Source organism: Myxine glutinosa, chromosome 4, assembly GCF_964187855.1.
Source record: "Myxine glutinosa chromosome 4, kmMyxGlut1.1, whole genome shotgun sequence".
NCBI classification, from domain to species: Eukaryota; Metazoa; Chordata; class Myxini; order Myxiniformes; family Myxinidae; genus Myxine; species Myxine glutinosa.
This window is the reverse complement of record NC_136264.1, coordinates 80,441,119-80,456,682: the sequence shown is the minus strand read 5'-3', so window position 1 is coordinate 80,456,682 and position 15,564 is coordinate 80,441,119. Positions and strand designations below refer to the sequence as shown.

General features: G+C 46.8%; 1 protein-coding gene across 3 annotated transcripts in view; it reads right to left on the bottom strand.

Moving 5' to 3' along the window:
• The window catches only part of PRKDC (protein kinase, DNA-activated, catalytic subunit), a 334,330-nt gene that overhangs the window by 32,484 nt on the left and 286,282 nt on the right, over positions 1-15,564 (bottom strand). Inside the window, exons 70-73 of one of the 3 annotated variants that reach the window (XM_068112798.2) lie at positions 12,408-12,595; positions 11,006-11,258; positions 10,754-10,917; positions 10,312-10,523 (exon numbers count right to left, since the gene is read on the bottom strand). In XM_068112798.2, coding sequence (XP_067968899.2) covers positions 10,312-10,523; positions 10,754-10,917; positions 11,006-11,258; positions 12,408-12,595 — 817 coding nt within the window. The remainder of the gene's footprint in view (positions 1-10,311; positions 10,524-10,753; positions 10,918-11,005; positions 11,259-12,407; positions 12,596-15,564) is intronic. The other 2 variants (XM_068112799.2, XR_010984003.2) reach the window with 2 other exon arrangements.

The window sequence follows — 15,564 nt, the reverse complement described above, 5'->3', positions numbered from 1 at the left end:
GCGACAGCTCGCAATGATGAGAGAGTTTTGGCATTGACTACACGAGATATGGTTGCAGCTGAGGCTCACTACCACTTCTCCTGCTATAGAAACTACACACGGCCCCAAAAACCTCAAGTAGAAACTGACATTGAAGATAATATCGAGAAAAAAGAAATGATACGATGTATATTCAATTTCATTCGCACTGACTTGTTCTTGAACCTGAGGATTGTTCCAATAGTTGATGTTGCAACAGATATCCTGTCTTCAGATACATTTTCAGTTGATGTTCGTGACTCCATCAAGAAGAATCTGCAGCGCACATTACAAAGAGAGTTTGGAGAATCGCTCATCTTCTTCAATGTGAAACACCGTGTATACTTGATGCCCGATAATCTGACAAAGCGAGAGATTGCTGCAGAGTGCGTAAACCTGAAAGCAGAAGTGAAAGCATTTGAACGAATGGACGGTGAAAGTAACATTGTGCGTGCAGCTACTTCACTGCGACACCAGATCAAAGATGCTCATTACAATGAACGTTGGCCGCCTCAGCCAGCAGAACTCACTTCAGATTACGTGAAGATACCAGATTCTCTTCGTGTATTTCTGCATACTTTGATTTGCGGGAGTGGGGGTAGCTCTGCGCGTGCCGACACACTGGTATGGTCGATGGCTCAAGATATCATCAATGCTGTACACCGGGGTACCATCAGAACATCGAAGCATGTCCTACTTCCGTGGGTCATGAAAACGCTCACCGGTAATACAGAGGTCATCAGAATATTGAATCGACTCGGGCACGGATGTTCGTACACAGTTCTGGAAGAAATCGAGACAGCGCTATGCATAGACAAATTAGCAAGTGTGGAGAAAGATACAGTACCACTTCCGTCACATGTGCACCCTTCGGTCCCGACTGTATTAGCATTCGATAACATCGACAGGCTAGAGGAATCGCTGAGTGGTGGCGGAACATCGCATCGCGTCAACGGTATCATCGTCCAACCGAAGTCGCAGTCGTGTTTGCCGCCCCAACCTCCATCGGCAGTATCCAAAGCAGATAAGAAGCGATCTATCCCGTCATCCAGCGATTTAGTTCCAATATACAGCGGTGGGAAACGAGAGGGCCCACCTGCAATCAAGCCTGCAGATCTTTCTGACACTCTTGCAGGCGCAACATCCCTTGCGCAGCGCCGAAATCACGTATGGATTATGACTCGCATGCTGGAACCATGCGACCAGACAATCAGTTCGTGGACTGGTTTCAACATCATGACTAGAGATCGTGTTCAGGTGACGGAAGATGTAGTTGGCTACCTGCCGACTATAAACGCGCCTGCCACAGATATGGCAACAGTGCAAGAAATCCTCAGAGAAGCTCTGAACATCATGTCATCACTTCAGCTTGAGCGTATACCGGTGGTGCTAGACCAGGCACTATTTGCTAAGGCGACCGAAATAGCATGGAAAGATGTCGATCGATATGGAAGAATCGTGCTCATGATGGGGAACTTCCATACCATCTGTAACTTCATGTCGAGCATTGGGAAAATGTTTGGAGATGCAGGCCTTCGGGATGTAGCTGTTGAGTCAGGAGTAATCGCTGAAGGTTCCATCAACAGGGTTCTGGAAGGCAAGCAATACAACCGTGCTGTGCGACTCCACGAGTTGATGTACGAGGCACTAATGCGCATCATTTGGAAGGGCTTCCAGGTGTGGATAGAAAGCAATCATCCTGACAAGGAACCCCAGATTCGAAGCACTGACCTCAAAATTCGCAGCATCAAGGAGGATGTTTGCCACGAGACTCTCGCTGCTGCTCTCGATGATGATTCATGTGTACAGAGCTTTGACATGTTCGCGAAATACCTACATTTTCTGCGAACCAAACATGGAGACCTGGCTCGCTTCTGGATGATGTATATTGATATGGTAGAGACCCTGCTGGGGTTGATTCGTGCGGATAGAGAAGGCGACTGGATGCTTCACTTGGCTTGTGTCAGAAGAGTGATCCCTTGGTGTTTCGCAATGAACAAGGTGAACTATGCTAGATATCTACCAGTGTACTATGCACAGATGACGCAACTCCACGAAACATGCCCCGAGTTGTACAGGCATTTCAATCAAGGCTACTTCTCCGTACAGCTTAGACCAGGGAATCCATTTGCCAGAATCGCTGTTGATCAGACAACAGAAGAAACAGTAAACAAAGATACGCAAACAGCTGGAGGAACACGAGGTTTTAGTCTTCGACAAGGGGCTGTGTCACGATACTATCTAACTGCAGAAAATCGGGCTACTGCACTGAGGCAACTACGAGAAACTATCCTTGTGAATGGCAGCGACACATCTCACGCCAAGCACCCTGACTTGTCTACTTCTCGCATCAAACGTGATGAGTCTGGCGTCACAGCTATCTGTGATCTACTGGAAAATGACTGGACCAATCCATTCGCCGATGATCCGTCATGTCTTCTCAGTATATCTACCGGAGCGGCTGCGAGGGAGGACGTTTCTAATGACCTACTCAACACCCTGCAAAAGGGGGAAGCGGCGTATCAAAGCTTCCAGAAACGTCTTGAAGAGGGAACAGGCTTTCATGACACATTGAACAAGCTAAACTTGAAGACCTTTGGTAAGATCAAGCAGAAAGTTGTGAAGGGCACAAACAAGGAGATCGTCCTGAGAGCTGACAGACAACTGTTTGCCACCATGATACTCATCGCCAAGACAAGGAACCTCGACATGCAACTTGTCCTTTGTCACCCACTAGGGCCGTTACCATGGTCTTTGGCAAACGTTGATGGGTCAATGAAAAAAACGAACAAAGCTGCACTTGCGAAACACATGGAAGGTCTTGTGGAACCAGCCGAGAACGTTGACAAGCGAAGTGCAACAATTAATTGATGCGATGGCTCTCATACAAAAGATGCATGGCGAGAACGACACGTTCGAAGAACTATCTGACCGCATCCTTGCTGCAGCGCTTCACGCTGGTCAAGGCAGTGAGCGCATCGATGTTGTCTTTGACACATACACAGAAGAATCCATCAAAGCAGCTGAGCGTGTGAACCGCGGTTCAAATGAAGGCATCAGTTTCAGCGAGATCAGACCCGCACACAAAATCATGAACTGGCGGCGTCTCCTTGCTTGCAGCCAGACAAAGGAGAAACCGGTTGTGTTTCTGGCGGAGTCGTGGAAACATGAAACAAATCGCGAAAAGCTAGGCAACAGAACACTGTATGTCACCTGTGGTGAAAAATGTCTGGTACTGACCCGCGATAGGTGGAAGTTGGTGCAAGCACTCGAATGTAGCCACGAGGAAGCAGACACGCGTATGTTTCTCCACGCAAAGCACGCCGCTACCCACTACAAGACGATCATCTTAGTGGCAGATGACACCGACGTTCTGATCATCAGTCTTCATCTCAGCAGAACCATCGATAGTCAGCTCTTCATCAGACGAGGAACAAAGGTTCGAGTCAGAATGATCGACGTTGGAAAGTTGGCTGCGGTATTGGGGTCTGGAGTTTGCAGTGCATTGCCAGGGCTTCATGCATGGAGCGGGTGTGACACTGTGAGTGCTCTGGCTAGCCAAGGAAAGATAAAGGCTTTGAAGCTTGTGCAAGCGAATGAGCTGTATCTTCAAGCATTCACAGATCTGGGATCTTCGTGGAATGTACCAACAGACGTCTTCAATAGCATTCAGGCCTTCACGTGTCAGCTGTACGCCAAGAACACGAAGATCGTCGGTGTTAATTCGCTCCGTTATCACATGTTCTGTGCAAAGAAGGGCCAGATCGAATCTGGACAATTGCCGCCTTGTGAAGACTCCTTGATGCAGCATACGCTTAGGGCCAACTATCAGGCGGCTATCTGGCGACGCAGCCTTGAAAACCTACCAGACGTCCCAACACCATCAGCAGGACATGGTTGGGAACTCGATGATGGCGGTTCGCTCACAATCCGATGGATGGCGGGTCTACCAGCTCCAGATGTCGTCTTGAATCTCATCTCATGCACATGCAGAAGGACGTGTCGACCGTCAGATTGCTCCTGCATACTGAATGGGTTGAAGTGCACTGTTGTGTGTAAGCTGCAGGGATGCTCCAACATGGTGCAGGATGATGCTATCGTGGCTCAGGATGCCAATGACTCTGATGGCGACTCTGATGATTAACTTTGTGTGCACTGTATATTGTATAGCATATGTTGTTCTCTATTATAATGCAGGCCAAATTGCCTGAAAATCTTTATAGACAGATAAACGGTTTAGCAAAATGTATAATTTGGAAGATCATACCGGTGTTATTTGACTAAAACATGACATGTTCAATGATACCTCCGCTTGCTTATTAGGAATATACATCGTATGGTGTTAAAATCAGCTCCATACGTCTTTCCAAACTCTAGTAATGAATAATTAATATAATTGGCGGCCATTTTGAAATCCAAGATGGCCACCAAAGTGCAGATTTCCTATGTAACAATTTCCGCCTGCTTATTAGATATCGTATGGTGTTAAAATCCTCTCCGTACGACATTCCTAACTTGCGTTATCGTCAGAATAGATAATGCCAGCGGCGGCCTAAGTCATTTTATGCCTCTTAACATTTATTTGTTGTAAACTCGTGATGGATGATATGTTTTAGTTTTTGAGTTATTTTTATAGACAGATAAACGGTGTAGCACAATGCATAATTTGGAAAATCATACCAGTGTTGTTTCACTAAAAAAAGTACAAGTCTAATAATAAAATATTGAAAAATATATGATTTTTTTTCGATAATTGATTTTTATAATAATTAATCTAAAACAAAATGCTTCATATTATTTTTTATTTAGACGGTACACATCGGACGTATATTTAGTCGTCAACCGCACATCGATAGCTAGTATAGCAGTCCAGATACACGTGCAACAATGTACCCCACCAAATGGGCATTTTCGAGCTGGGTGGTTTCAAAGATGGCGTCCATCCGGGCACTAAGCTACCGTTCTCAGATGTCCATCACACCTTTTCTGACACTTGAGACATTGGTCTAATGGAAAATCATAATGAGAATTACTCCCCCCACCGGAGCATTACTTTTGGTCTGGCTCAAGGACTAAAAGCAGTGTTTTGCCAATCCTTGGAGAGCACCATTTTAGATGGTGTTTTCTATTGCAGCTTATATGCTAAACTAGATCACAATATAAATATTAAAGTCACAAGAAACCTTCAAACTCACTGACATGTTCATCACAGAACAGTTCCAGCATGTACCTATCACACGGAAGTTCATTGAGTATAACAAGTCATCCTCCGCTTCACAGTCACAGTCAGTGTTATCAGGAGGTTCGTCTTGCTAGATGCTGTCGTCCTGTGGTCCATCGGAAGTGTTGGAAATGCAACACTTGAGAAAACCTCACTTGATGACCCCTCGTCTCGGTCAGGCCATGTATCCACTGGAAGATTAGCGGCAGTTCGTGGGCACAAACATTCCTACCTTTGGTGTAGCTCTTGGTACCTGCTGCCATCCACTCAGCACAGTAATCTCGCAGCCCTGTCTTCAATGGCGTATTTACTCCAATGTCCAGTGGGTGTAGCATAGACATCATTCCACCAGAAATGACGGCAATATCTGTCTTGTGTGAATGCTTGAGATGCTTGAGTGCTGACTCATTTGTGTCGTATCTAAAGGCATTAAGCACAAGTAGGCTGCAGTCTTTCTTAAATAGACCCCCAGGACGATCTCCTCATGCTGTGTCGACCCAGTCCTTGAAGAGTTCGGCATCCGTCCAACCATTGGCCTGAAACCTGACAACAATCCGATGGAAAAACTGTGTTATTCGGTGCTGTCTTCTTGAAAATCAGGTAGGACTTCAACTTCGTCCCATCTGCCATGCAAGCCAACATCACTGTGAAGCATTCTTTCCCGTGGACAGTCTTCACAGAAACAGACTATGCACCTCTGTAGTCGATGGTACTGGAGCTTGGCATGTCAAATGTCAGAAGTAATCAGGCCTTAGCAGTAGTTGGTATTGTGCCAATCAGGCCTTGTGAGTAGTTGTTATAGTGACGCATTCGAATGACGAACGGGTGAAATTTCACCAACTTGTCCTCAGCAAACCTGTTGCACCATGCAAAATAAGCAACTAACTTGTCACCTAAATTCAGGTTTCTCATGATGATCTTCACCTGAAACCTGACATGGAATGTGTTTACTGCAATCCCTGGAGGTTGCCATAGGCAATCCACTTGATCAGGACCTTGTTTCGCAATGGGAAATTAGTACTGGAGAAACGATTGGCCTGCAGCATCCAGTAATTGAGGTCAGTCTTCGCATCTGTGTGAGGAATTTGGAGAAGTAGAGCTTTCACTCGAGTTCTCATGCATAATACGCACCCCAAATTTTGATCAGATGTTCCTGGGGAAAACGTGCAGCTTATACACGAGTGATCACAGCCTATGTATGTATGTATGTATGTATGTATGTATGTATGTATGTATGTATGTATGTATGTATGTATGTACAGTCACGTGAAAAAGTAAGTACACCCCATGTAAAGTTTTGACTTTTTCAACATATTTCAACATACAGCTATTTGATCTTCATTTCAACAATATTGATAGATAAAGGTGATATAATATAACAAATATCATGAAACATTTACATTTTGTAGTCCATTGTATAATTTAAATAAACATAAATGCAAATTTCGCATGTGGAAAAAAGTAAGTACACCTTTGGCTCTAATAGGAGGTATTTGTTCTTTGGTATTTGTATGCTCTTTGGCATAAACAACCTCAAGTAGGCGTTTCTTATAACTGTCTACCAGTCTCTGACATCGACTGGGAGAAATTTTTGCCCACTCCTCCATGCATTCTTTCAGCTGTGCGATGTTTGAGGGGTTTCTTGCATGCACAGCTCGTTTCAAATCCCCCCACAACATCTCGATGGGATTTAGATCCGGGCTTTGACTTGGCCATTCCAGAACCCTCCATTTCTTTCTTTTCAGCCATTCCTTGGTGGATTTACTGGTATGTTTAGGGTCATTGTCATGTTGCAAGGTCCACCTTCGGTTGAGCTTAAACTTTCCGACAGATGGCCTCATATTATCCTCAAGCACCCTCTGGTACAATGAAGATTTCATAGTGGATTCTATGATGGTGAGCTGCCCAGGCCCTGATGCAGCAAAGCTGCCCCAAACCATAATATTTCCACCACCATGCTTTACAGTTGGTATCAGGTTCTTGTGGTCAAATGCTGTCTTTGGTTTTCGCCAAACATGTCTTCTGGTACTGTGGCCAAATAGCTCGACCTTTGACTCATCTGTCTGGAGCACATTGTTCCAGAAGTGCTGGTCTTTGCCAAGGTGTTCATTGGCAAACTTTAGTCTTGCCCTGATGTTCTTTCTGGACAGCAAAAGTTTCCTCCTGGCACACCTCCCATGTAGATCAAATTTGTGCAGCCTCTTTCTACTCGTGCACTTTGACATCAACAGTGGCAAGAGCTACCTGTAGGTCCTGTGATGACATTCTGGGTTTCTTCGAGACTTCTTTCAGCATCTTGCGGTCTGCTCTCGGGCTGAACTTGCTGGGGCGGCCTGGCCTGAACAAGTTGGCAGTTGTTTGGAATCTTCGCCACTTGTAGATGATCTTCCGGACATTCGAATGATCGATTTCAAATTGTTTGGAGATCTTTTTAAATCCCTTCCCAGACTCATAGGCATCTATAACCTTCTTTCTGAAGGCCTCAGAGAGCTCTTTTGATCTTGGCATGATGACGCCCCACACTTCAACAACAAACAGTAAACCAAACGAAATGTCTGAGGTTTAAATAAGACAGGTTCCTCCGAGATCCTCTCCAAAGATGTTCTAATCATTTGCACCTGAGCTGGTGCACCTGATTCTAATTTTAGGTATTTGAAGTAGTGATAAATGTCGGGGTGTGACCTGGTTCGCGCCATTGACCGAGTGGTTCACACCAACCGGAGCTGTTTTTGGATGACGTGCTGATGTCCTTGGACTTCGCGCCAGGCTCTGGGCCGACCGGGCCGACGTGGTGTGGTGCTGACCGGGCCGACGTGGTGTGGTGCTGACCGGGCTGACGTGGTGTGGTGCTGACCGGGCCGACGTGGTGTGGCGTGGTGCTGACCGGGCCGACGTGGTGTGGTGCTGACCGGGCCGACGTGGTGTGGTGCTGACCGGGCCGACGTGGTGTGGTGCTGACCGGGCCGACGTGGTGTGGTGCTGACCGGGCCGACGTGGTGTGGTGCTGACCGGGCCAACGTGGTGTGGTGCTGACTGGGCCGCCGTGGGGTGGTGCTGATGGGGCCTCCGCAGCCGTGATGCTGACGCCACCCCCCCCCCCCCCCCCCCCCCAGAATTTCCATGTTTTTAAACGTTCCCCATTGTGTACCCTGGATTAGAATAAGTACACCGTATCCCTGTGTGTCGTATGAGACGACTAAGAGGGTTGGCATCAGGAAGGGCATCTGGCCATAAAAAACATTGCCTCAAAAAGAGAACCATGACAATTACAACTACATATGGGCAGGGTACAGCCCGAACTGGAGACCGGTTTCTGAGGTTTGGGACATGGAATGTAGGGACAATGACAGGGAGATCAGGAGAAGTGGTGGAAGTATTGGTCAGAAGAAGAGTGGACATATGTTGTGTGCAAGAGACGAGATGGAAGGGAAGTGGTGTGAGAATGGTGAAGGGTAGGCAGGGACAGAAATACAAGTTTGTGTGGCAAGGGTGCCTGGAGGGCGTGAATGGTGTTGGTGTCCTGTTTTCTGAGGAGTTTGTAGACAGTGTGGTGAGTGTGACTAGAGTGAGTTTTAGGTTGATGATGGTGAAAATGATGATTGGAAAGCTCTTGGTGAACGTCATCTCGGGATATGCTCCACAGGTTGGTCGGAGCGATGAAGAGAAGGAAAAGTTCTGGTGTGCGATAGAGAAGCTGATGGAAAACGTGAAAGATGAGGAAGTTGTTGTGGTAGGAGGAGACCTAAATGGACATGTGGGAAGGAGTATGGATGGTTTTGAGGGAGTTCATGGGGGTTACGGATATGGTGTGAGAAATGGAGAAGGTGAAAGGATTTTGGAGTTTGCTGATGGAGCTGATTTGTTGATTTGTAATACTCCGTTCCAGAAAGAGGATAATAAGCTTGTTACATACAAGTCAGGTGGGTCGACGACAACCGTTGACTACCTGATGGTGCGTAGGCGAGATAGGGGGCACCTCCAGGACACAAAGGTGATCCCGGGGGAGGAGGCTGTTTCACAGCACCACTTGGTTGTCTGCGACATAAGGGTGAAAGGTGCGAGGAGAGCTCGGCGGGTGAAGTACCAACCGAGAATGAAGGTGTGGAGGTTGAAAGAGGTGACAGTAAGGGAGGCATTAAAAGAGAGGCTGAGTAGGGTCGAGGATGATGTGGTTGAGCTTGAAAGTGGTTGCATGTCAAAGAAAGCTAGTCTGTTGGGAGCCGTTGGTGAGGTGTGTGGATGGACAAAAGGACCACCGAGGCACTCGGAAACATGGTGGTGGGATGATGAAGTTGGAAAGAGGATTGACGAGAAGAGGAAGAAGTTCAAGGAGTGGCAGAAGGCGAAGGATACGGGAGCAGAAACAGCAGAGCATGAAAGTTATAAGGCAGCCAAGAAGGCTGCAAAGAAAGAGGTAGCAAAGGCGCAGGAGGCATGTAGGAAAATGGTCGGAGGACGCTTGGATTCGGAAGAGGGTCAGAGAGAAGTATTAAGGATTGCAAAGCAGAGAGCGAAAGAGCAGTGTGATGTGATGGGGGTGAGTTGCTTGAAGGATGAAGTGGGACAAATCGTTGTGGACCCAGATGGAATTAAAGGAAGATGGAAAAGATATATGGAAATGCTGTTTTACAGGACAACGACATATCAGAGACGTCATTGAGCCTTTAGAAGAATGAGGACATTGGTAAGCAATCGACAAATCAACACACAATTTCTGGGCATCATGAGCATCATCATCAACAAAACAACATCATGAGCTATGTATTTAAGCATCATGAGTCATGCACAGAAAGGCATGCTAAATAAGACAAACGGTGATCTGTTATTTTCCACTGCCACCTGTTCCTAGGTTTGCTGTTCTCTGTTCTGAAGTTTACTGTGACCATGTATTGCCCGTTTTGTAGTGCTCGAAGTCAAGCATTTCTTTCAAATACATCAAGGAGCCTCCATTTCAGCATCCCACCCCATCCAACCACCACCTTTATTGTTCAACATTTGTTGTTAACCTTGATCTGTCTATAATTAGTTTGGTCTTCAACAAATTTCTGTGAATTATCCCTCTCCCAATGTACCTCTCCACATATGCATGAGCTTCTTGACCTTCTTGTGTATCTGGAAAAAGAAAGCCATCGCTACTGATACGCAAGGGATAAGCGAGTGCTTGAGGATACGCCTCGGCAATTGCGTCCAAGATCCCTCTCACGGCTGGTGCTTCAGCCCGGTCTAGAAGGGGCACTAGCTGTCCAAGCCAGGGCAGGAACTGCCAGCAAGCCATCTTGGGTGCCTGAACCATTGATGAGGAAAGAAAAAGAAAAAGAAAGCTGTAGTTTCATTGTATTTTAACCACATCGTGCATGAAAGGAAAATAGGATGTTACACTGACGGGTGTTAAGGATAATCTGTGATCATGTGTAGGTATGAAACATCAACAAAATAAGACATTGGATAATGTCCTTTTCTCGATCCTTTGTTTGCCTTCTCTCACCAATTAAAATTAACAAACAGCTTGTCTACCTCTTCAATCATGATGTCAAAGGTCTGGTTTGGGTAAGCGGTGAGAAACTGCAGGAGCCGAGGAAAGCGAAACCGTGCCTCGTGAGAACCCAAACGCATGGCACGCAATGAGAAACGCATCACCAGGACCGCCAGCGATGATACTGGTTCGGGCAAGGGCACTACTGCACAGAGAACAAGATAATTTGCACACACAAAGCAACTTTCCTTCATCAATGACAGGTAAAAAAAACAAACAAAAAAAAAACTGACCTGAGTCTGATTCTTCATGTTGCCGAATCAAATCATCACAAAAAGAGGCGAGCCTGATGTAGGTTTCTGAAGCCTGAACAATGCAATCGCTCGCTTCTCCTCCTCCTCCTCCTCCTCCTCCTCCCCCTCCTCTGGCCAATTCTGTTCGTCCATTATGCTCACCTGCCGAAATACCACTTACATATTCTTCTGGAATAGCATTTGCTGCTAAATTGTAGGTGGCCAAAGCTTTGCGAAGTAGTACATCCGCCATCTTGGAGAGAGGGAATAATGAAAATGGGAGTAAAAGTGTGAGAGGTAAGAAATTTTAGAGTTCAAAAATGAAAGATGTACATCAAAAACTGGTCTTCAGCAACTATTAAAGGGTTGAAAGGAGTATAACAGCTTTTATGTTAGAATATCTGGATATATTATCGGGATGAAACAATAATTATCATAAATTAATTAACATAATTAATGCATGAAAAAATTAAAACATACCCAGCATAGACATGGGAAGAAAAAAGGAATGCACAAAACACGCGCCACACACACACACACACGCGCGCCACACACACACACACACACACACACACACACACACACACACACACACACACACACACACACACACACACACACACACACACACACACACACACACACACACACACACACACACACACACCATCTATTGTCTCAAATCAACATTAATACAGTCAACTCTCAGCACAATTGAAACACCCACTATTTCATATTCAGTGATTCAAATAGGGTCACATGTGCAACGAGCCAATGAAATCATTGTTACTTTATACTTTTTTGACTTCTTCAGTGTGGATTCTACTCTGGGGCCATTTGCACGGTACATACAGAATAAATAGGATGGTGCTACCACCCAAGTCCCCTTACTCTTGTATGAATGAATGAATGAATGAATGAATGATCGTTTTAAGGCCATTTTTCCCCGCTAGAGGGAAAAGCGGGGGTTAGCCTTGCGGGCCCCATGACAATCATGGTTCCCTGTCTGAGGCAATGTTTTTATGATGGCCGGATGCCCTTCCTGACGCCAACCCTTAGTCGCCTCTTACAATGGATGCGCAGGGATACGGTGTACCGATTCTAAATCGGGGTACACATTGGGATCCCCTTACTCTTGCATAAAAAAAAAATGTTTTTGGCTCCAAACAAATTCCATTCTCTTTAGCATTTACTCTTATCTAATAACGTACATTTATATTATCTGCTCTTATCTGAGGTCGACATTGAACAAGTCAAATAAAACAGAGATGGGCTTCGAGTATGATAAAATTGAGGGGGTTGTGAGGTTCCAAAAATGGCAGCAAAGTTAGTGAGTCATATAACCTTTGACCCTGGATTTGAAGCTTAAAGATCCCTGCAGGGCTTGTTGCAAATTACTGACCTGCAAGGTGCTCGTCTCCTTGGCTTTGGTATCATGAAAGAGCACTTGCAGCAAATTGCTGAGATTTTCTTGTGGTAACTCTGGGTGACGCAACAAGATGCTGGAAATGTTTTGGTAGGTGGCAGCAACCAGGCAATAATGATTAGACTGAGCTGCCGGGCACGAATTGGCATCATTTCTGCAATTCTCTGTTGTGAAAGGAAGCAACAAAAGTGAGACAGTCATGAAAAGAAAGAGACATGGGTATTGTTGCGGATATGAGGATTGTATTTTTTTTGATTGTGTGTATTGTAGTGGTAAATTGTTGTGTAACATTGGTTGGATATGGCCCCTCCTGCCTCCAGAGTTGTGTAAAGGTAAAAAGGGCGTCTCGGTAGTTAATTCCATGAAACACCACATTGAAGGACACGATAAAACCCTTGTTCAGTAGCTTATATCTTATTATGTGTTTTAGAGTAAGGCCTTGTCTTCCATTAGAATGACACTCCATTGCACCGAATCAATTAAGAATAGCTCCCCTTCAATCATTCCATTTCCCAGCCAAACTCTCCATCTGTGGGTAAAGCAGTTCACAAGCGTGGGGTGCACGCCCTCTCATTTCGCTGCTATAGTGAATACGTGCTCCGTGCTCTGTTTGAACAGGAGGGGCGGGGTCGCCAGGGAGAGGCAAGCCCAGGGCGCGCCACGAAGGGCGGGGCTGTTCAGCCCCATGCCCAAATAAGGAAACAAGTCCGTGGCTCGCCACGAGGGGCGTGCCGTCGGCGCCATGCCCAAATAAGGAGACAAGCCGTGGGATTACCATAGAAGGTCACGAAACAGAGCACGGGGGAGGAGGGCGGTACCGAAACCGAAGGGGGCGTGACAGACCCGCGCTGAAGGTATGAGAGAAGGGTGCGACGATCGCTGGGACAAGCTACACCAGAGATACGGCAGATGAGTCCAGGTGCGTAAGAGGATTGGCAGTCCACCGGGAGAGAGTTCAGAGTTGCACCGGAGTTGCGTGAGAGATACGAAAAGCCTTTGACAAAGAGCCGCTTCAACCAGCCCCGTTTCAACCAGCCGAGTGACCCTGCTGGCGTGCGCTGTAAAGCCGAATACAAGGAGCTGCCGGCTCCTCGCTTCCCGCCCGGAGTGGACCTGCTCGCTGTGCCCTGTGATTCCACCTGCTCATCCCTCCAAACGATTCCTACCCTTCCATCCATTTGCGTACGTGAGTTTGTTTTGTTCGTGCTGTCCTGGGTAGGTAATTAAGTCCGTATAAGCTAGTAATTTTCACTGTGTCACCTGCGTTTTCATGTCACCTGTAAATAATCGTGACTGCTCTTTTTGCTTATGTGTGTGTAAATAATAAACCCCGTTACTCTTCTGTACGTCTTCTTCTTCTTCCTCTTTGCATTCGTCGTCTTAGTCTTTTCCCCATTGAATATCTGTGGCGCGATACGGCCAACGTTTGGGTGAATCGGGTTTAGTCGGGGAACAACTGTTCGGTCGCGGAACCTCCGCTCGGCAAACATACCATCCTTAACCGCGTACCGTAACAATTGGTGTCAGGAGTGGGATTCGGACCTGAAGTGTTTAACGCGCTCAAAATTACAAAGTACCGAAATTGCTTTTGTTTTACAAAACCCGAATTTTGAAATCGCGCCATGGCTGGTCAAGGTGACGGGATGCCGGTGGGAGAGATAGATGGGGTAGAATCGACCCAGGACCTCGGGGAAATGTATATGGAGGATGTGGTTGAGGGGGTATCAGGCGCACAAAATGGCGTCCTCGCGCACGTGGGTGTAGCGGCACCAAATTTAACCGCGCCCGCGACCGTAGCAGCGCCGCCGTTGGATTCGGACCTTTTGTTGCTACAAATCGGGGCCCTTATGGACAAAATGAGGGACGAAATGAGGGCTAATAGTCAGCAATTGGGGAACCGGATGGAGGCTCAGAATGAGCAATTGGGGGTAATGAGGGGCGAAGCAAGGGCTCAGAATGAGCAATTGGGGGTAATGAGGGGCGAAGCGAGGGCTCAGAATGAGCAATTGGGGGTAATGAGGGGCGAAGCGAGGGCTCAGTGAGCAATTGGGGGTAATTAGGGACGAAGCGAGGGGTACCGGTGAGGGGTTAGACAACGGGATAAAAGAGGTAAAGAATGGGTTAACGGGGGTGGAAAATAGAATGGCTGCCCAGGAGAATCAGATAAAGGGGGTGAAAAATGGGTTGAGGGGGTTAGAAAATAGGATGGAAGACAAATTGCGGGAGATAGGGGAGCAATCCGCCCGAGAAATTAAACAAATGGGAGAGCAGATAGAGGAGGTGAAAATCGGGGTAGAAACCAAACTGGATGCTCAGAGGGATGAATTGGGACAGATGAGGGCGGCATCTACAAAAGAGAGGGAGGAGATGAAGGAGGAGATACGACGAGGTGTAAGTGAGGAGGTTTCGGGGGTACGCGAGGAGGGTAAAGCGAGGTGAAAAGCGTATAGAGAAAGAGGTGAGAAATGGGACGGCAAAGTTACAAGGGGGAATTGAAGATCTGACGGAGGAGGTGGAACAGCTGACGGAGGGACAAAAAGAACTAACGGAGCAGGTTCAAAGGAACACTGCGGTACTAGGAGGGTTAAAAGCGACACAAAACGACATAAAAAATGACTTGATAGCGACACAGAGGCAATGTCAGATGGTACGTGAGGGACTGACAATGAGGTTGGACGAGGTGACAGAGGTAATGGAGACGAAGGACCGGCAGGTGAGGACGCACATAGAAACGGTCAAGGTAGCCTTAGAGGACGAGATAGAGGAGACGCACCGGGAAATAAAAGAGGTGAAGCAAAAGATAAAGGAGGTGGAAGAAGAGGTGAGTGAAATTAAGAAGAGACGGACAGAAACTAAAAGAGAAATACAGGAGGAGGTGATGGAATATGTACAAGGTCGGTGCTCAACTCATAATGGTGTGCTCACTAACCAAATAAAGAGTTTGCAGGTGGTGAAAGAGGTGCGGAGACGAGGTGCCAAGGTGAGTGGCGATATACGTGGAAATGTACATGATGTGAGGGGAGCTTCAGTCGGCTTGGGGGTTGATTTGGACCCGGGTGTTCGTGAGAGGCCGTTGGTGAAGTGTGTAACGGGAGAGTGTGCGCAAGAGGGTGCGCGAGAAAGGTGTGTAACG